The 22,399-nt window shown below is 44.4% G+C and overlaps 1 protein-coding gene across 5 annotated transcripts in view; it reads right to left on the bottom strand.

Annotated features, from left to right (window-relative positions):
- LOC141112680 (uncharacterized) overlaps positions 1-22,399 on the bottom strand; it is a 170,866-nt gene that overhangs the window by 92,741 nt on the left and 55,726 nt on the right. For 3 of the 5 annotated variants that reach the window (XM_073605676.1, XM_073605679.1, XM_073605678.1), the window contains exons 16-22: positions 21,296-21,429; positions 16,968-17,121; positions 15,965-16,078; positions 14,583-14,678; positions 11,784-11,924; positions 7,833-7,910; positions 4,254-4,404 (exon numbers count right to left, since the gene is read on the bottom strand). In XM_073605676.1, coding sequence (XP_073461777.1) covers positions 4,254-4,404; positions 7,833-7,910; positions 11,784-11,924; positions 14,583-14,678; positions 15,965-16,078; positions 16,968-17,121; positions 21,296-21,429 — 868 coding nt within the window. The remainder of the gene's footprint in view (positions 1-4,253; positions 4,405-7,832; positions 7,911-11,783; positions 11,925-14,582; positions 14,679-15,964; positions 16,079-16,967; positions 17,122-21,295; positions 21,430-22,399) is intronic. The other 2 variants (XM_073605677.1, XM_073605680.1) reach the window with 1 other exon arrangement.

The following is a 22,399-nucleotide window of genomic DNA, read 5'->3' as shown; positions in this document are numbered from 1 at the left end:
CCGGGAGCATAGGCGTGCGCAGCCTATTGAATTGAATGCACCCCAAAGCACAAACACACATGAATATATATATATTTATTAGGGTTGTCCCGATACTAGTATCGGGACCGATACCGAGCATTTGCATGAGTACTTGTACTCGCACAAATGCTCCTGATGCCTTATCCGATACCTGGTCGGCGGGCGGAGTCAGCGGGTGGAGTCAGCCTGTGTAATGAGACACATTACAAGTAGGCGAGTGTGAAGGGGGCGTGTCTTCTGCTGCCCTGTACCTCGCTGTGACAGAGATTGAAGCTGAGTTTACTTTCACTTTCCTATCTCATTTGGAGATCCAGGTACAAAACTACAGAGAGAGATCAGGGAGAGAGAGAGATCAGAGAGAAAGAGACATCAGAGAGAGAGACAACAGAGAGAGCCATCGGTGACTGAACAGCCCGACGCCCATCTTGGTACACTCTGCACTCGGCTGCAGTAAGCCAGCAGCGGACATCTTGTTACACCCAGCCCATATAGTTCGAGCTGGGTGTAACAAGATGTCTGTTGCTGCTTAGTGCGGCAGGGTGTACCAAGATGGGCATCACAGCACAGCATTTCAAAATTAAATCCTTTCCTCGTGTCATTTATTGCTGCATTTCAGCCACCTGTCAATGCCCATAAGTGCCAGCCACTTGTCGGTGCCACCTATCAGTGCCAGCCACCTGTCAGTGCCACCTATCAGTGCCCATAAGTGCCAACTATCAGTCCCTATCAGTCAGTGCCACCTATCAGTGCCCATCAGTCAAACTGTCACATGACATTAAAAAAAAGTAACGGTAATTGGTATCAGTGAGTACTTGAAAAAGAGTATCGGTACTTGTACTCGGTTTCTTAAAAAAGTGGTATTGGGACAACCCTGATAAATATTTGAGAGATATATAATATATATATATATATATATATATATATATATATATATATATATCATACACACACACACACACTATATTGTCAAAATTATTGGGACGCCTGCCTTTACATGCACATGAACTTCAACGGCATGTCTTAGTCCATAGGGTTCAATATTAAGTTGGCCCAAGGTAGAACAGCTTCAACTCTTCTGGGAAGGCTGTCCACAAGGTTTAGGAGTGTGTCTATGGGAATGTTTGACCATTCTTCCAGAAGCGCATTTGTGAGGTCAGGCGCTGATGTTGGACGAGAAAGACTGGCCCGCAGTCTCTGCTCGAATTCATCCCAAAGGTGTTCTATCAGGTTGAGGTCAGGACTATGTTCCTCCACCCCAAACTCACTCATCCATCTTTATGGACCTTGCTTTGTGCACTGGTCCAAATCATTTGGTGGAGGGGGGATTATGGTGGGGGGTTGTTTTTCAGGGGTTGGGCTTGGTCCCTTAGTTCCAGTGAAGGGAACTTTTAAGGCATCAGCGTACCAAGACATTTTGGACAATTTCATGCTCCCAACTTTGCAGGAACAGTTTGGGGATGGTCCCTTCCTGTGCCAACATGACTGAGCACCAGTGTACAAAGCAAGGTCCATAAAGACATGGACTTAACAGGGGTGGTGGAAAATGAACTTTAAGTGCAAAAATGTACATTATAATAGTAACTAAAAAACACAAAACTAAATGTAACAATCTAAAAAATAAAAATTCCAAAGTGCTATAATGGTGTAAACCATCCAACTAAAAAGTTGTTGCACTTGAAGTTTATTTGTATTGCAATTATCTGTAGAGGGGTTTCCACCATCCCTGCCAAGTTTTAAAAAAGTGTTTATGTCTTATTATCATTTTGTTGTGTATAACATGTGAAGTCACATATCACAGAAATTATTTCATTTGAAGTTAATCTGTATGGCAAATATCTATAGGAGGCGGTTTCCGCCATACCTGCTAAGTTTCATTTTTTTATATCTTATTTTCAGTTTGATGTGTATTATATGTGATGTTACATATCACAGAGACCGGTATTGTGGTAATATTGAAGTTTGAGATTTCCATACATTGGAGGGTTCCACCATTATTGTTAAGTTATTGATCAGTAAATTAGCGCTGCACTTTTTTTTTCGTGGTGTGGGAACACATAGCAGTGCTTAGCGGCAGGCCTTTTACTGATACTTTATTTTACCTCCTGTAGTTTATTGTAAATAGTAGTGTGGTGATAACCTAATATACTAAAGATTGGCATGTGGCATTAATAAACATCAACAGATTTCAGTTTTGCCCCTCCAGGCCGGCCCCCCATGGACAATGTGCCTGGCTGCTGAGTTTCTCCCCATCCCTGCACTCAGTGCACTGACAGGCAGCACTGGTGGGCACTGATAGGCAGCACTGATGGGCACTGACAGGTGGCACTGACTGGGGGAGAGGGGGAGTTTCGCATTGAACAGCTATTTAAACACCAGCCAATGACTGGGCTGCTTAAGACAGAGGGGCAGAGCCACATACACGTAGTGGCCCGCCCAGACCCAATACCATTGGCTGTTTGATAGCCGTTTGGTCCCGCCCATCCCCAACATTACGGATGCATTTTGACAGCTCCTTTCTCTCCCTGCATTCAGTTACATTAGCTGACAGTTTCACACTGAGTGGATCTTACAAGCCTCAGGATCTGCTCAATGTGATGCTGTCTCACAGGCAGCGGGGGCTACACACTGCTTAGATGCAGCATTTCACAGAAGCCCAGGCAGATCTCGGGACACTAACACAGGGTGATTAGGGTGTGCCCAGACACACTCGGCAAACCCTGTGCGCATGCCTATGACCGGGAGTTTCGTCTAAGTGTTTCAGGGGATGTGGTCAGGAAGGGATGGCTTACCATATATGGTGGCAATGTCCCAAAGGAAGGTGGTTTTGGATGAGAGTTTACAATTTTATTTTCACTCTTACTCAAATGAATCTGACCAAGTCCCAGTTACTAGGATGTAAAATAGAGGAGGCATCAAAAAAAAAAAAAACAGAGACGACTCCTTACTTTTATATTTGTTTCTGCTAAAATGACTATAGCCAGAAATTGGAAGTTGGCTACCATGTCACTTGGCTAGTCTAAACACAAACTTTCCTGGCTTATGATAAATGAACGGTTAACAGCAACCCTACAGGATACATTGAGGGTGAAGTCTGAGAGGAGCAGAGCACACAACGAGGAATACCCAATCTGATTGCAAGATCCACACACAGGTGCCTGTCTGTACACACCAGAACAAGACAAATGGGTGGATTGAGCCGGCAACACTGTAGTCCATATAACAATTTATAGGCATGCTACGACTAAGGCTCTCGCCGAAACGGGTCAGCTTTTCTGTTTTATTGTCACTCCTTTGTAACTGGTCACCAATAAATTGTTATATGGTTTACAGTGTTGTAGGCTCAATCCATCCATTCTGCGGTTTTGGGAGATAGAGCGTCCTTCTCTACATGGTGGAGAGGATTGGCACTTCCTAATGTGGAGGGCGTACTCTGAACCCCATCAAATCAAATTGTTACCATGAAATAGTAAGACATACTGAGACTTCTATTCTATTTACTGCCTCTTTGCAAACTATAAAACTAGACTGAAGTTGATTGAGGGTCTATTTTATTTATCTCAGATGTGTGTGAAGGACAGTTGTGTCAGAGGGAAGAGCCCTTTGCCAACGCGAGGATTGCTGTAATATGTCATTCGCTCTTTGTGTATTTACAATACATAACTTTTTGTCTTTATTCTATATACAGTAATACCTCGGATTGCGAGTAACTCGGTTTACGAGTGCTTCGCAATACGAGCTATTTTTTTTTAAAAAAATCCTGACTCGGTTTGCGAGCGTCGTCTCGCAAGACAAGCAGGATTCAAGCCTCTGGGGTGTGCAGTACCGCATTTGGCCAGAGGTGCGGGGTAGCCAGTAAAACTCGGAGCCGCTCAGAAACACTGTTCCCGAGTATCTGAGTGTCTCCGAGTGCATCCGAGCAGTCTCTGAGTGTCTCTGGTGCCCCCCCACCTCTGGCCACATGCGGTACTGCATACAATAGCAGTCAATGTGGAAAGAATTATCTGATTTTCCATTGACTCCTATGAGGAAACTCGCTTTGATATACAAGTCCTTTGGATTACAAGCATTCTTCTGGAACAAATTATGCTCGTAATCCAAAGTGTCACGGTATAATCCATTTTGTGGACATTGCGTATTGTTCAAAGTCAATGCTAGAATCTCTTTATGTTTTATTAGTGAAAACCTTTAATAAAAAATATTGAAACAGAAGATTATGACTGCCCTGGACTCACCTCTGTGATATTTTGCCGTTTTTAGGGCCGGCATTACAAATACGAAGTCTCCACACAGGTCCAGGAAGCGGTCGCGGACCTCAGCGGGATCCGTCTCATCTCCCAAATATTCCTCAACCAGCAGCGGGATGACAGCAGCGCCTAATGATCCCTGCAATGACGGAGATACGATGTTCATTGCCAACAGTAAGACTGGCATGCATACAACCAATTGAGAGAAAACTAATTTCAGTCTATTAGCAGTTTCAGTTTATTTTTAGCCATAAATCTGGCAGAAATCAATCAGAACCCAGTAAGACGATCTGATTGGCTAAAAGATTATCTCTGATTGTCTGCTCTGGTTTACTGAGCTTTCACCTTGTCCCTGCTCTTCCTTGCCGGTCCTCCCCCACTGTCAGCTTACAGGTTGCAAGAAATGGCTATAAGATGACTATCCAGCCTAACGAACCAGGGACCAGTCACATCAAAGTGTCATGAGGCGTACTGTATGAGTCCTCATGGAGTCACTATGTTTTTGCGGTCAGTCTGCAGTAAACATGAAACCATTTTTTTTAGCTCACTTATCTCTTTAATAATTAATCATTTTTAAATTTGCCTTAATAATTACCTGAAATAAATATTTACATTGAATCAAAAGACACCAGCTGTAAGTCAGATCAGGCTTACAGTTGGAGTGGCTGCTCTCCTAGTTGATTGTTGAATAAGGAAGCTACTCAGGCGGCCTTGCAGATTGGTGACCGCTCAGGGTGGGCGTCATCAGTGTGTGATGTCACAAGTAGTCTGAGAGCAGCCTGGAGGCGGGACAGTGGCACAATGTCTGCAGAAGTGCAGGACTTAATGAGTCGCGTCACCTATCACAAGAGTAACGTCATATGCGTTCAGAGCAGCCAGGAGGCGGGGCAGTGGCACAATGTCTGCAGACGTTCAGGATCAGATAAGTATCCTCACCCATCAGCAGTGTGTGATGTCATGAGTAGTCCGAGAGCAGCCAGGAGGCGGGGCAGTGGCACAATGTCTGCAGGCATGCAGGATCTGATGAGTGTCATCAACTATCACAAGACTGTGATGTCATAAGTGGTCAAAGATCAGCCAGGAGGCGGGGCAGTGGCACAAAGTATAAGAAGGGTGATGACACTCATCAGATCCTGCACTTCAAATGACAATGTGGGAAGTCACAATAATAAGTGCATTACGTTACACATTATCTCAGACATCTCAACCTGCAAAAGCTCATTTCAGGGAAGTGGCAAATTAATTTCAGGGAGGTGATGCTTCGCGCCGCAGGACAGCGGGCTCACGGACACCCGCGAGTGCAGCACAATCTCCCGGCTGAGCCTGCCTGCACTGTCACCCACTGCCACAGGAGGCGTTTGAACAGCGGCTGTGAACAAAGCTCTTGAGCTCGGCTCTCATTGGTCCATGGGCGGTGCCTGCATCAGCGAGAGGAGGGAAGAGTGAGGCGGGCCCGTGCGGTGAAATCACACCCGTGCGTGCGCTTGCAATTGCTTGCTAGGCTCAGCTAATTTGCCTAGCAACTGAGGGTATTGAGGCGGGGGTCACGTGATGTTTCTACATACAGGGGGTCCCCGGGTTACAAACAAGATAGGGACTTTAGGTTTGTTCTTAAGTTGAATCTGTTTGTAAGTCGGAACAAGTACATTTTTTAAGTGTAGCTCCAGCCAAAAAATCTATTTTTAAGTTTTGTAGATAGCATAGGGAAGGGTTATCACCCCTGTAACATTTGTTTTGCTGTCTGTGCCCCTGTTCAGAAGATTTCACCTCACTTTCTGTCCCAATGACAATTGGATTTTGAAAATTTGGGGTTATTAGGGAAATAAGGATAGGTGATAAAGCATCAGTGGAGACATCTTTTTCCCATATTAACACTTAGAGGAGTGAATTTCCCTTCCTAGGGGTAGATTTCCTCTCACTTCCTGTTGTCTCCCTCCGTTTGTAAGTAGGAGTCGTTTGTAAGTCGGATGTTTGTAAGTAGGGGACCCCCTGTATGTGCAGTACGGAGACGCAGAACAGCTGAGTTGAAGATCAGCTGGTGTCTCACGTTGCCGAGGCACGTTCATGTAGGTGAGGGGCGGATAGTTACATGATACATAAAGGTTCCATGCTACCAGTGTGAATGAGGCCTACGTTTTCCATAATAAAGATGTAGAAGTGTGCTGTTGCGAAGAAGTACAAAGCTGTGACTACACAGAGTGCTGGGCAAATAAAGGCAAGGTTTCCTTGTACTGACTGTCATTATTATATATTATATTACAGGACATAAGCTGCACACATAGCACACCGCGCTATTATTCCCCTCCTGTGACAATAGTATACACCCAACACTACACACATCCAGTCGCCCTCCGCTCCGGGCCATCACTGAACGTGGTAAAGTCGGAGAGGACAAAAGAAGCCTGAGCCACGCCCCATCTTCTCCGGCCAACCAATCACCGTCATACTCTTCTGTATACCAGCCTCAATACGCTCAGTTGCTAGGCAAATTAGCCGAGCCTAGCAACCAATCACGGCGCACGCATGGGAATGATTTCACCGCTCGGGCCGGCCTCCCTCTTCCCTCCTCTCGCTGACGCAAGCACCACCCATGGACCAATGAGAGCCGAGCTTGGGAGTTTCGTTCGCAGCCGCTGTTCAAACGCCTTCTGTGGCAGTGAGTGACATTGCAGGCAGGCTCAGCCGGGAGATTGTGCCGCACTCGCGGGTGTCCGTGAGCCCGCTGTCAAATGCGGGAGGCTCCTGCAAGTCGCGGAAGACTTGAGATGTCTGCACTGGTTTAGCTGCATTTAATTGGTACTGATCAGGCTGTATTTAATAGGGGGGGGGGGGGGGGGGGGGGTCGGCGCCGGTGCGAAGCGTCACCTCCCTGAAATGAGCTTGAGAGACTTGAGAGGTCTGTTATCTGGCAGGTTAAACAGTGTATATATATATATATATATATATATATACACACACACACACAGTATACACACACATATATATATATATATATACACACACACATATACGTGTATGTTCTGCTCAGTGGTGGCCTGTAATGCAGGGCTCTGGGGTGGCGTCCCTCTATCCATGTGTCCGGCCCCCTAATCTGGCACCAGACGCATGGATTCCAATGCAGGGTTTTTTTTTTTGAAGCACGTGATTAGAGACTGAGGCTTGAATAGGCTTCAAAAAAGGGTGGGCTCGGGGTGCAGAGCACTACGCTCCGAGCCCACCCAGTTGTGTGACAATAACGAATGAATATTCGCTACTGTTACACTGATTCTCCTCCCAGCCCATCAGGAACCAGGTCTTGAGACCGATAATTGGACTGACTGACCGACCCATGGGGGGGGTGGCAGTGATTACATTGTTTGCTGCCCCCCCCCCCCTGAAAAAAACAGCCGCCACTGGTTCTGCTGACTGCCCTTTTAATTAACATGAGAAAAGAACTTCATTATCAGTAATTAAGCTCTTATTTCAGGGGATTCAAATTTTGCAGCACAGATTTAGAGTGAGACAATAAAACAAACTAATGATGATTTACACAATGTGCATTGTGGACGCACACAGAGACAGTCTTACCATGAGGGGGTTGCTTAGTAGCGCAGTGGTTACAGTTTCTCTATCCATTCCTTCCACCAATCCACTCGCATTCATGGTCTGCAGGGGATGAGGGGAAAAAATAAATAAATAAATCAATAAGAAGATGATTATAATGAACAATAACTATGATTGAAGATGAACTTTTGACTAATATTCCCAGGTTTCATTCTTTGCAGGTTCAGAATACGTGAACCTTTTTTTTATAAATTCACCTCTAAGTGATATCACAGTATATAATATGTAATTGTTACACAATTAATTATGTAGCACCCTCTACCATAGGTAGGTGCTAGAGTGAGGATTTTGTCAGTGCATGTAAATTTGGGCAGGCCTATGCTTCAGGCTAGGCCTGTTTGTTTTGATTTGGGGGCAGGGAGTGGTTAGAGCAGCAGTGGGTGTGACCACCTGTGCTTTAGTTCTGAGGAGCCTCCCCTGCTTCCGGGGAGAATGTTCTGGAAGAGGGGCAGGGCCTAGAACTGGAGTGGCAGGCAGCTCATGTGAGGAGCTCTGACCAATCCCCAACTGGATTTGGCAGGGGGCAGGCCTCCCATATAAGCTGAGGTAACAGCCCGCTGGGGAGGAGTTGTCGGCCAGGAGACGTGGAGAATGGAGTTCTAGGCAGTAGCAGGGGCCCCATCCCCATCTGGGGGGGGTGTGCGAGGCCTAGAGGAGGAGCCCAGGAGAGCTGGGAATGAGCTTCATCTTTAAACCCCTTTCACATGGGGGGGCGTTTTGCAGGCGCTATAGCGTTAAAAATAGCGCCTGCAAACCGCCCTAAAACTGCTGCTCCATGCACTCCAGTGTGAAAGCCCTTGGAGCAGTGCGCTGGCAGGGCATCAGAAAAAGTCCTGCCAGCAGCTTCTTTGGAGCGGTGAATGAGCAGTGAACTCACCGCTCCTCCACCGCTGCTCCCCATTGAAATCAATGGGGCAGCGCTGCGATACTGCTGGCAAAACGCCACTCCGGCGGTATTTTGCGGGCAGATTTAACCCCTTTTACCCCTTTATCCCCCTTAGTTTTAGCGCCGAATAGTGGCGCTAAAACGGCGGTAAAGCGTCGCAAAAAATATCGCCGCTTTACCGCTGACCGGCTCGGTGTGAAAGGGGTCTTACACGGTCATGGATGAAGTGTTCTGGAACAGAGGGGCTGGAGAAGGTCGGTGAGTGGGCCACAGTGGATTTCTGGATGAGGCATGCCAGGGGATCTGGGTGTGAGGCCAGAGGAGAGACTGTGGGGAGAGTGTCAAATTGATGTGGCCTGAGGGCACAGGATTTGCAGGCGGCACTAGCTGGGAGCAGTAGTCCACCAATCAACACAGGCTACTAAATTACAAGTCCGCCGGGGAGAGGTACTGCAGACCTCTGGCTTAGTAACAGTGCATCCAATTCTAGCCAGTAACTGACCGTTCAGAGGGGTCTCTTTTGTCATGAGATGATGATGAGACAGGAAGAGTAATGATCTACAGTGGAATTTTGTGCAGGAGGGTGGAAGTCTTGGGAGCAACAGTCTGCAGGAGATACGCAGAGGAGGAGAAATAGTCTGCATAGTGTTATGCAGGGGAAGTGACTGTAGATATTATGTGTACATCAGTACTTCACGGCTCAACCTTTTGTTCTAATGCCGCGTACACACGGTCGGACTTTTCGACCGGACTGGTCCGACGGACCAAATCCGGCGGACAATCCGATCGTGTGTGGGCTCCACCGGACCTTTAGCGGACTTTTCCAGTCGTAAATCTGACGGACTTTAGACTTGGAACATGCTTCAAATCTTTACGCTGTAACTCCGCCGGACCCAGAAATCCGCTCGTCTGTATGCTAGTCCGACGGACAAAAACCCACGCTAGGGCAGCTATTGGCTACTGGCTATCAACTTCCTTATTTTAGTCCGGTGTGCGTCATCACGCACGAATCCGTCGGACTTTTGTGTGATCGTGTGTAGGCAAGTCAGGTCGTTAGAAAGTCTGTTGAAAGTCCATCAAAAGTCCGTCAAAAGTCTGTCGAAAGTCTGTCGAAAGTCTGTCAGACGGGCTGTCGGACTTTTGTAGCTGAAAAGTCCGACCGTGTGTACATGGCATTAGGCCTGTTTCACACTGGCTTCCGCTTGTATAAGAGCAGTGTGAACAGCAAGCTTTGACAAATCATTTGCAGGGGTTTCCGTAAGCTTTGTTGAATCTTTACCATTCAACTCCAGTTTGTTAAACACAGATCCTAATGGGAGTGTTGATTGCCACTTTAAACAAGATTCTAGCAGGCTTCAGCACATCTTGAAGCTTGTTGAAAGCCTGCTAGCAGCTTGCTTAAAGTGGCAATCAGCACTCCGATTATGCATCTGCAAATACTAGATATGTGTCAGCTCACTGTGAGTGCACAATGGAGCCCTCTGTAGACAGGCATCAGTATGGGGTAAAATCAATCCCGTCAGCATCTTTTAAATCAGGAATTGTTTTAAGTAAAATGGACTTCATATATATATATATATATATATATATATATATATATATATATATATATATATATACATATATAGGATTTAAGTGACTTTGAAGGTGGCATGGTTGTTGGGGCCAGACGGGCTGGTCTGAGTATTTCAAAAGCAGCTGATCTCCTGGGATTTTCACGCACAACCATCTCTCGGGTTTACAGAGCAGAGAATGGTTCAAAAAAGAGAAAATATCCAGTGAGCGGCAGTTGTGTGGAGGAAAATACCTTGTTGAAGTCAGAGGTCAGAGGAGAATGGGCAGACTGGTTGGAGATGATAGAAAGGCAACAGTAACTCAAATAACCACTCCTTACAACCAAGGTATGCAGAATGTCATCTCTAAACACACAACACATCGAACCTTGAAGCAGATGGGCTACAGCAGCAGAAGACCACACCGGGTGCCACTCCTGTCAGCTAAGAACAGGAAACTGAGGCTACAATTTATACAGGATCACCAAAATTGGACAATAGAAGATTGGAAAAACGTTGCCTGGTCTCAATTTCAGCTGCAACATTCAGATGGTCGGGTCAGAATTTGGTGTAAACATGAAATCATGGATCCATCCTGCCTTGTATCACCGGTTCAGGCTGCTGGTGGTGGTGTATATTTTCATATTTCATTTTCATTGTTATATTTTTTTGTGGTGGATATTTTCTTGGCACACTTTTGGGCCCCTTATTACCAATTGAGCATCGTTTAAACCCCACGGCCTCCCTGAGTATTGTTGCTGACCTTGTCCATCCCTTTATGACTACAGTGTCCCCATCTTCTGATGGCTCCTTCCAGCAGGATAATGTACCATGTCACAAAGCTCCAATCATCTCACCACTGGACAATGAGGTCACTGTACTCCAATGGCCTCCACATCGTATCATGGATGTGCAGCCGACAAATCTGCAGCAACTGCATGATGCCATCATGTCACTATGGAGCAAAATCTCTGAGGAATGTTTCCAACACCTTGTTGTATCTATGCCAGGAAGAATGAAGGCAAAAGGGGGTCCAACCGATACTAGCAAGGTGTACCTAATAAAGTCGCCGGTGAGTGTATATTATGGGTGGTCATAAAATTATGGTTGATTGGTACATATTTATTGTGCCAAAGTTACACATTATATACTGTGATAGCCCCTCTATTATTTTGCCATCACAGTGGGTGGTGGTTTTAATAAATAAATACACACTATATATATATATATATATATATATATATATATATATATATATATATATATATATATACATATATATATATACACATATATACATACACACATACATTGTTTTCTTATTATGTTACATAGCATTATTATTTAACAGACATTTAATATGGTGCACCCAGGACACTGGATTTGAAAAGCATTAAATGGTAAAGTTCCCCTTTACACACTCCTGGAGCCACCCGCAATCTATATCATTGAAGCCGTACGGAGCGTGCCTCTTACCGCGAGGAGAATCCAGCCAAATTCCTGCTCCACCACACCTGTTATGAATGGAACTGGATTGTTTTCTTTTTCTGCCGAGATCTGTTCTGCAGGTTTTGGGAAGAAGACGCCATCGACAGTGGCTGGGGGAACCACAAATTTCTGCAGGGACGGAAAATGGAAGTGTTAGTCATGGGGAAACCCCAATCCCAGAGCATGCTGAAACAGGTCACTTACTATTGTTTTTTTGGTGGTTTTTGATGGTGTAAAGGGCTTTAAAAAAAAAAAAATTTAAAAAATGGCCCTTCTTTCTCTGGGGACATGACCACAGATATTGAGGAACCCCAACTCTTTGTTTATCAAAAAAGTCATGTAATTGTGTCAGTGCCAGGATGGTGTTCACATGACTATTAGAATACTGTACTATGTCATTTTTTTCCCAAAGAAAACTTTACCCAATTGGTACACATGGTGAAATATCTGACTAATTTCAACAAATTAGGCAAATTAGGCAAAAATGTCAGTTTGAATGAAACCACACCACCAGATCAACATACAAACTTTGCTCTCCATATCTGCCAAACATGCCTCAGTGGAACAGGAAGACCCCCTAAAAAATGAGTGAGTGATATCTATTCAGTTGTGTATTTTGGTTTTGTGCTGCCCTAGGCAAGACTAAAATTGCCCCCCCCCCATCTAAATTTTCCCTCCCCCCCTTCCTGTCCGTTGACACCCACCGCCATTCGATCCGATGCGATCCTGTCTGCCAAAAACAAACAGATTGGGTACATATATTCCCCATCTGTCTTGCGGATCGGATGGGATGGCAAACTGATGGAAATGGAAAGGCGGTCCTGTCCATTTCCATAGATAGAGGAGAGCAGACTGTCTGCTCTGCATAGCGGACAGATCCCCCCCACTGAGCAGGCAGATCTACTTTACAGAGCCAGTCCATGTGCAATATTATTGTTTTAAATTTCTATTGTTCATTAAAAACAAAAAAAAAAATTTACACTTCTTTTTTTTTTTTGGCTTTGGAGAGACATACCTCTATTGTCTTTGAGACAGAAACTGAAGACATTCCCTTTCTCTGCAGCCTGAGCGGCACTGTATAATGAAATAGGAGTCTAGATAGAGACTCCTATTCATTCATAAAATGAAATACAGTAAACCTTGGATTGCGAGCATAATTTGTTCCAGAAACATGCTGGTAAACCAAAGCACTTGTGTATCAAAGCGAATTTCCCCATAAAAAATTGTGGAAACTCAGCTGATTCGTTCTGCAACCATTTATTCATAAGTCCTTCAGTTTAAAGTTCATATAAAAAGATTATAGCAATGTGATAGGTTGTGTAACCATAAAATGTCCATCCACAATTGGAAGCCTCCACAAGGGGATTAGAAGCAAAATCCAGCAGGAGCTACAGAGTATAAAAGAGAAGAGAGGCGCCTCTAAGTGTAGGAATATGGTTACATTTATTGAAGGTACAACATTTAGAAACTCACATGGTTGATGATTAAAACAGGCACATCTAAGTATCCAGGGTAAAGCTGTCCACATAGACCATCCTCCGCACCGCCGGCTCTCACCGATGTCAGTCTGCAATCATGACTGGGAAGACTACCCTGCAGTAGAGCGATCTGATAGCGAGGCTTGAAGCATTCGTTGAGCGCAGCGTGGAAGGGACGATGGAGATGGCAGTGCGGAGGACGGTCTATGTGGAGAGCTTAACCGCGGGTGCCTGCATACTTAGATGTACCTGATTTAATCATCAACACTGTGACCATGTGAGTTGCTAAATGATCAGTGAAGTGGCAGGGAGAGGGAGCCTGGAGGGGGGGGGGGGCTGAAAATTGCCGCTCAGTATACGCCCCCTGTATCCATTAAGTTTGGTGTAGGGATTTAGATAAAAAAAAATTCTGAGGGTTGGTTCAGCCCGCAGCTGAGCTGCATTTTTACCTGCAGTGGTATCAATATAAAGTTCATGACACCCCAAATGCAGGTCGCAAACGCAGTGTGTCTGCCCACATGGTACAAAAGTACCATGCAATAGGGTTGCAGTGAGTTTGCGAAAGTAGTAGATGGACCACTTTTGCTGCGGTGTGGCACGATTTCAGCCAATTCAAAATGAATAGGCTGAACTTGAACCGCACAGAACTGCATGTGAATCGCACAGCACATGCCTGTGTGATTCCCGGTGTGAACCGGCCCTTAACCATCTCTGAAAGCAGCAAACTGTCCACCTCATTGTGAATATAGTGTGAGCTGTAGAAGATTGCAGACTGGATCAGAGCCAACAACACTCACATTGATTAGCAGTCAGTGAGAGGACTCCTGTTATGTGATGTAGTTGGTATGTTGTTCCAGTGCCCTCCTCGCATAGACCATGCTCTCTCCCTTTCCTGCCATTAATTTAGGTTTTGCGACTTCTGCCCTGCTTTTGCCAACTTTCAAACACAGCCTGTTGCTGTGAGGCTCATCTGTGTTCTCCTTGTCACAAAGACAGAGCACCAGTAGCAGGCAAGAGTCACTGAGCATGGTGGAGAGATGTAATCTGAAGCAGCCTGAAAGAAGGAGGGAGAAGGGGGAACTGCAGAATGACACAGATTGCCCATGTTCCCAGTCTGGATGATAGCAGAACTGCACCTTGCACACTGCATAAGGGGCTGGGTTGAAACTGTGCGTTATGTTTTTTATCAAACTGTCCCTATGAGGGATGTTTGGCAACTCTGCTCAGTTCAGACCCCCCGACCCCCTACCTTACCTACGCCCCTAGTATCCATCTATAAAGGGATATTATATAGGTGAATATACAGTACCAAAGCAGCACTTATAGAAAGGATTTCCTCTTCAGATTTTGCCTTCATACAATCCACCAATGACGCCAGATCACAGCCAGAAATATTGGCGATTATCTACAACAACAAGATGGCATCTGATTACAGGACAGCGGAAACTCAGTCAGGTGTGATGTCATTTCTGAATAGATGAAAATTCTTATTTTAATGTAGAACCATTTAGGGACACGAACAGCATAATATTCACCTTCTTACCAACTGCCTTCCTGCAGCGAGCTTCCCTTCCCATCTCCTCATCTCTATCCTCTCTCCCCCATCTCTATCCATTTCTATCTGCTATCCCCATCTCATCATCTCTATCCTCTCTTCTTCATCTCTATCCTCTTCTCCCCAGCTCCTCATCTCTATCCTCTTTCCATCATCTTTTCTCTATCCTCGCTCTCTCTTATCTCTATCCTCTCTTTCCATAATCTCTTTTTTTTTCATTCTTCTCATCTCTATCCTCTCTTCTCCTCCTCATCTCTGGCCTTTCTTCTCTCGTTTTCATCTGTCCTCTCTCCCAATCTCCTCATCCCTATCCTCTCTCACCATCTCCTCATCTCCATCCTCTCTCACTATCTCTTTTCTCTTTTTCTTCTCCTCATCTCTACCCAGGGCTGCCTTAATAGCATCATGCTCAGTAATGCTCTGGGGCCCCTGGGCAAAGTAATGCTCTGGGGCTCCTACCAGCCTGGCCCAATTTACACACTTACTCTCACAGTACAGGGGGAGTCAAGAGGGCACAATACTCTGATCAGGAGGGTTCTGGGACATAGCCATCCCAGGACAGCTTAGTAAAAAGCGTGACTGTCCCAGAAAATCCGGGACAGTTTACAAGTATGATGTAATGAAAGATCATCATGAGGCCCCCATGCACCTGGAGCCCCTGGGCAGTGTCCCAGGTTTTCCATGCATTAAGACAGCCCTGTCTCTATCCTCTTTTTCTTCTCCTCATCTCTATCCTCTCTTCCCATACCCTCATCGCTATCCTCTTCCCTCCTTCCCTTAATATATATATACTACACACATACATGCATGTGTCTGGTAACATTCCATGTCTTTCTGAGATTATCCAGGCATGCACTCCTCCACTTGTGAAAATCTGACTCTTTGTAGGTAGCGCTGAGTGTGACAGTTCTGTAAGATTTGTGACAGATTCCAATCCATCATTCTGAGGTGTACACTAATCTACTGCACACTCGGACATTTGTCACACTGCCGAGAAAAAGACGTCTGCAGAGTATCTATGGCGCGCTTTAGGACTTCCCATAGTTGTCTTTCAGTAACAACCAAATGAGGTGATTTCACAGCTAAGAAACAGTCTGTACAGATATTGTGTATTCGCCATCAACATTGGGACTTACATTCCGCACAAAGCTGGTCTCCTCAGCTGACTTGGCGACCAGCCCTGGAAGAAGGGCCACACCGCTCTCAGCGATGGCTCGGTGGAACAAGCCCTTGGCTAGTGGGGACAAGACCTGTCAGGTAAAGACAAGAAAATATTAGTTAAAAGTTATCACACCCAGTAAACCGTACATTCAAGAGAACCTGTTAGAATAGAAATATGGGAGACAACATTGGTGACCTATCCGTAGCTCCAGGGCTGTCATCCTCATCCATGCTCTATTATGTTGAGTAAACTAGTACTAAAAAAATATGGAGGCTGTTGCTGACCTCCTTAAGAAAATGCTAGTTTCCTTGTTGTTTGTGCTCCTGATATCTGAACTTCTCATCTGCTTGTTCCAGGTCAAAGACTTATGCTGCGTACACACGAGCGGACTTTGACGGACTGAACTCCGAAGGACTTTTCAACGGAGTTCCAACGGAGTTCCGACGGAGTCCCAAGGAAACGGACTTGCCTACACACGATCACACCAAAGTCCGACTGATTCGAACGTGATGACGTACGACTGGACTAAAATAAGGAAGTTCATAGCCAGTAGCCAATAGCTGCCCTAGAGTCGTTTTTGGTCCGTCGGACTAGCATACAGACGAGCGGATTTTTCGATAGGACTCGAGTCCGTCGGAAAGATTTCAAACATGTTCTATTTCTAAAGTCCGTCAGATTTTTCGACAGAAAAGGTCTGATGCAGCCCACACGCGATCAAGTTGTCCGACTGATTCGTTCCGTCGGACCTTTGCTTTCAAAAAGTCTGGTCCTGTGTACACAGCATTAGATGTACTAAAGCCATTGGATGAGCATGACTGCAGCCAAGGATCATATTTTCATAAAAGGTCACTGGCTTGTTCCAGCTTGGTGACTCGCCAGGTAGTGAAGGGAGGATGAGGGTGATAGTTTTGGAGCCGGTACTTTTAAAAGCAAGTCAGAATTGGAGGTACCTACAAATTTACTTTTTCTATACTTACCAATGCAGAGACACTGAGCCCACCAGCCGACTCTCCGAATATGGTGACGGAGTCTGGGTCACCCCCGAAATTTGCAATGTTTTCTTGCACCCAGCGCAGCGCCTCCACCTGATCCAGGAATCCATAATTTCCAGGAGCTTGGCTGTCCCCAGAGCTAAGAGATGGCAGAGGTCATGTGAGAAGTCTATAGAAAATGATCTCCTAGAGGAAAGCGATGCCCCCTAATGGAGCCAGTCTCCTCCTCTGTTTCCAGTATTCAAGCAGTTTGTACACAAATGAGGAGTTAACTCTACTCACCTATCAGAGCGCTCAAGGAATGAACATTACAATTTATTAGTTGGGTACGAGATGAAAAATACACAAAAAATTGAACCTTTAGCAAAAACAACAAGTCAAGGTATTCAGCTGTTCTAGAGATACAGGCACCTGAAATTTATATGTAAATCTCCACTTTTCCTGTAAAAAGTCAAGCCAGGTCCCGCCCCCTATGATCTCCCAAGTCTCGCTATTGGTGCTTTTATAGCTTAGTAACTTTAATCCAGTTTAATTTTTTCAGGCACAGCTACCCATGCCATGAGTAAATTAATCTGTGAACTAGGAGCTTGCAAATGTGCACAACTATAGTTCTGTGACTGCGCTGTCACTGACTTATGATAAATAAAATATCAGCATGGATCACTGTGACAGCCAATTACAATTTTCCAGCAGTTTTTTCCAACCTGCAGATGGAACTGTGCCTCTCTTGCTGTGAAAAAAAGATTTGGTGTTAGAAAGCATTAAAGTTTGTTAAAAAAAAAAAAAAAATACATTGTAAAAAGATAAAAAAAAAAAAAAAAGTTTGAGCTGCGGAAGATTTACCCCCCTTGATGATCAGGCCATTTTTTGTGATATGGCACTGCGTTACTTTAACTGACAATTGCGTGGTCGTGCGACACTGTACCAAAATAACATTTATATCATTTTTTTTCCCACGAAAGTGCTTTCTTTTGGTGGTATTTGATCACCACTTGTTTTTTTTTTTTTTTTTGCGTTTTAAACAAAAATAGATCGACAATTTGGAAGAAAAAACAATATTTTTTATTTTCTGCTCTAAAACATATCCAATAAAAATCTAATTTCTTCATAAATTTAGGCCAATATGTATTCTGATACATATTTTTGGTTAATAAAAATCCCAATAACCGTATATTGATTGGTTTATGTGAACGTTATAGCATCTACAAACTATGGGATATATTTATGGAATTTTTTTTTTTTATACTAGTAATAAAGGGATGGCGATATTGCGGTGGACAATCGGACACTAACACTTGACATTTTGCAGGAACCAGTGACATTAATACAGTGATCAGTGCTAAAAATATGCACTGTAATGCCCCGTACACAAGTTGGACTTTCCGACGTAAAATGTGCGATCGGAGCTTGTTATCGGAAATTCCGACCGTGTGTAGGCTCCATCGGACAGTTTCCATCGGAATTTCCGTTGCACAAAATTTGAGATCTGGTTCTCAAATTTTCCCACAACAAAATCCGTTTGCGCAAATTCCGATCGTGTATACACAATTCCGGCGTACAAAGTGCCACACATTCCCGGAATCAAGCAGAAGAGCAGCACTGGCTATTGAACTTCATTTTTCTCGGCTCGTCTTATGTGTTGTACGTCACCGCGTTCTTGACGTTTGGAATTTCCGACCAACTTTGTGCGACCGTGTGTATGCAAGACAAGTTTGAGCCAACATCCGTCAGACAAAATCCATGGATTTTCTTGTCGGAATGTCCGATCAATGTCCGATCGTGTATACGCGGCATTACTGTACTAATGACACTGGTTGGGAAGGGGTTTAATATCTAGGGCAATCAAAGGGTTAACTGTGTGCCTAGCCAGTGTTTTTGTGACATGTGTTAGGTGCTTTTACTAAAGGAAGAGGTGGATTTTGTTCCCTCCTTTGCAGGAACACAAAAGCCATTCCTTCCCCCCAGTCAGAACTGAAATCTGCCTGTCGTGCCGGTGGACATCCATTGCCTGGCACCCGCAGCTCGTTTTCTGCTGTGAATAAGTGGTTACATTTGTTAGTATAAAATAAAAACAAGCTGTTTTTTTTCCCCAACATTTTCGTCTATTAGAGCAGTAAAATTAAAATAAACATTTTTTTTTACATTTTAGTCCAGGAGTCAACTCATTTTAAAAAACTGGCGCAGAATAAAATATATTTTTTAACATTTTAGTTTATAAGTCAACTCGCCAGATGTCAGCAACATTGCCAGCATTCCTTGTGCAGGTTGGCCAGAGCTCAGGTCATCAATCTATGAGGGGCCCCTCTACCATCACATTCAAGGCTGAACAGCAGGACTGGAGGAGAGAGTTCTTAACCCTTTGCATACATACACTATACAGCAGGAACTGAGCCTCTTAACCGCCTATCATAGCAAAACTCTCACTCCCTGGATTAATTTCCATCACATGTGACCAGAGGTGTAGCTTGAAGCTTGTGGGCCCCGATGCAAAAGTTGATTACGATTGTATTTTTACAGTTTTTTTGGGGTTTTTTTTTTAGGAGCCCCGTTGGGGGCTTTGTTGAAATATCAGGAGTCTGACGTTTCATAACTGAGACAAAGAAAGGAGACAGAGGACACAGACCTCAATCTCCATCTCTGCAGCCTCAGCTGCACAGAATAAATTATCATGAATAGCTCTGTACAGAGCCCGCCATTCATTCACAAACCGAAGCTACAGTTATGAATGGACACAGCAGGGATCTGTACCGAAAAGGAAGATGCTGGTAAATGGCATATTTACCGACCCCTTCCCTGCTCTCCATCCTGAAACATCCCAGTAGTGCTGTGGGATGGGGGGGGGGGGTGAGGACTAGGGGAGCACACAGGGAGCCTGGGGAGCAGGAAATAAAAGTAACTAGGACAGGAGGGGCGGCGGGGGCAGCATGTACAGGAACCAATAACCAGTCCCCTCCTGCATTTTCCTCCTGCAGCCGCAGGGACAGGAGAAGCAGGAGAAAAATGGAGCGGAACGATTCCTCTATATGCTGCCCCGTACCGCCCCTCCTGTCCAGGTGGCAAATGGAATGTGACAGGGAAGCCGCAAGGGCCCCCTGGAGCATAGGGTGGGGTCACCATTGTGACCCTTGACGCTACGCCAGTGCATGTGACCTACCATAGACTGACACCCAACACCTATTGAGGATTACTCAGATATTTGTTGAACTGATTCCTTACCGGATTCCACATCACTCTTTTCTCTTGTTACCCTTTCAAACCACCACCACAAAGCATTCCTGCATCTAGTGTACACAGAACTCAACGCAGGGCGTGTTTTCTAGTCATCCCCATTAGTGCACCACCATTAAAGGGCCCCAATAATAGCTAGCAGAAGAAACCATCCAGAGACTGTTCCTCCTATTTTCCTCTATTTGCTTAAATCATACCAGTTGTGATCTATTTGGGTTTGTTAGGTCTAAAGTTACCGTTAAGCTACCTCTTGGTGCACCTTTGGTGATCCTGTTAAAGTGGATTTTGGTTGATGGCGGAGAACTAGGCCCAAGTATATGCTTTAGTTATTGCACATGTAAGATTGTGTCTAAACTTATCTAAGTGTATACGGTGTACTACCCAAGTTTACCTACTGACCAGCTTTTTATTTTATCAGTTCTGTGGTTTATCCTATGGTCTAGGTCTACAAGTGAATAATGTGTATATATATATATATATATATATATATATATATATATTTTTTTTTTTTTTATTTTTTTTTTTATTATTTATTTTATTTTTTTCACACTTCAACTGAGTTGGTCCATTTTCTTGAGACAAGGTTTGTGGGAAAGAAACCTGGAGTTGTATGAATGTAACTGGGTGTGTCAAAGGGGCAGAGGTACCATCACAGTCAAGAAGACTAGCTTCAGAAGACCCCTTGAACTAGTGGCTCCTTAAGGGGTGTGCCATCTATATTTTTAAAAACTGCAAGCAAAGTAAAATGTAAAGTAAAATAAGCATTGTTATTACATTTTAAACAAACAAAAGTTTATGGTACTAACAAACTTAGATTAGATAGACAAATTAATCTAGAGTTTGCACTAAAGTTGTGAAGTTAATCGGTCTATAATAATGCTTTGGTTTGGGCACTGAGGCTTCAGTGAGATCAGACCACCAAGACGTTAATGTGATGGGGTACCTATAGGCCAACAGGCTTGGAGGGCGAGAGGAAGCGGAGACAAACTTGACTTAAAAGGAAAAAGTTGAGATCTGCCTAGAACTTCAGCTGCCTAAATCTCTGGACCCAACAATTGTTTTGAGAGATGTGTATGGTACATTACCTTAAGAATCCCATAATCCCCAGACGGTACTGGATGGATACGATGATGACATTTTCATAGGCACTCAGTGCAGAACCCTCAAACATCATGGCTCCTCCCATAATTAATCCGCCTCCATGAATAAACACCATCACCTGGAGAGAATCAATAAAGGCTCAATAACCTTCGGTCCTTAATGCAGGTCACCTTCCTTTATACCAGTAAAGGATGGATTCCCACACATTCATACACCCGTACTGAGTGCCATAACCATGATCTGCAAATATGGTGACATTAGTGGGAACCAACAGTGGGCTGGGCCCTAAAAATCAAGTGCACTTGCGCAGTGACCGATCTGTGCCATCATAGCACGATCTACTCAGCTGGTAATGGAAGCCATTTTTAGAAATGTATAAAAAAAAAATTACATTTGAATGTTGGGGGATTAGAACACCTGTCAGTTATTATTACTGTCTGTTATCCTTTTTGTTCTGTTCACCATTATCATCGAAGGTGAAAATATAAGAAAATCCCTAATTTTGGGTTGTCCCCAGAACAGGAATAGGGGGGAAATCTTTCAATGGGGACACTAGTTCTAGTGACAACCAGGGATTTAATCACGTTGAAGAGCTTTCCTCTCACTTCCTGTTTTGACTATGGAACAGGAAGTGAAAGGAGATCTCCCCAATGGGTCAAAGATGGCAAAAAACTGACAGAGGTTATAACCCTCCCTTACTCTATCCAAAATGATTTAAAAAAAAAAAAAACACTGACACTCAAAATACTTAATTATGGCATCATATGACTTCCTGGCAGCTTGCATTTTCAGAGGGAAAACTAATCAATAGCAACCTCACTATCTCTTTAATGACAGGTTCCCTTTAAACTGCCACTACTCTTCACAACAGCTAAACTTTAATATCAGCCTGACAGCAAAAACTGTGCTAATGCCGGTTCCTGAAATATCAGAAGGAAAAAGGTACAGACCCTTGTTTATAATACAGTATCTAGGGGCTGTCTGTAAACTGCAGCTTTGACAGTTTCACGTTTCAGTTAGGTAGGCTCAGGGAGGTGGACATGTGACCACACAAAGAGATGTCTGCTGGATTCTACAAGCCGTCAGAG

This window comes from Aquarana catesbeiana, linkage group LG11, assembly GCF_042186555.1.
Source record: "Aquarana catesbeiana isolate 2022-GZ linkage group LG11, ASM4218655v1, whole genome shotgun sequence".
Lineage (NCBI taxonomy): Eukaryota > Metazoa > Chordata > Amphibia > Anura > Ranidae > Aquarana > Aquarana catesbeiana.
This window is presented reverse-complemented; position numbering and strand designations above follow the sequence as displayed.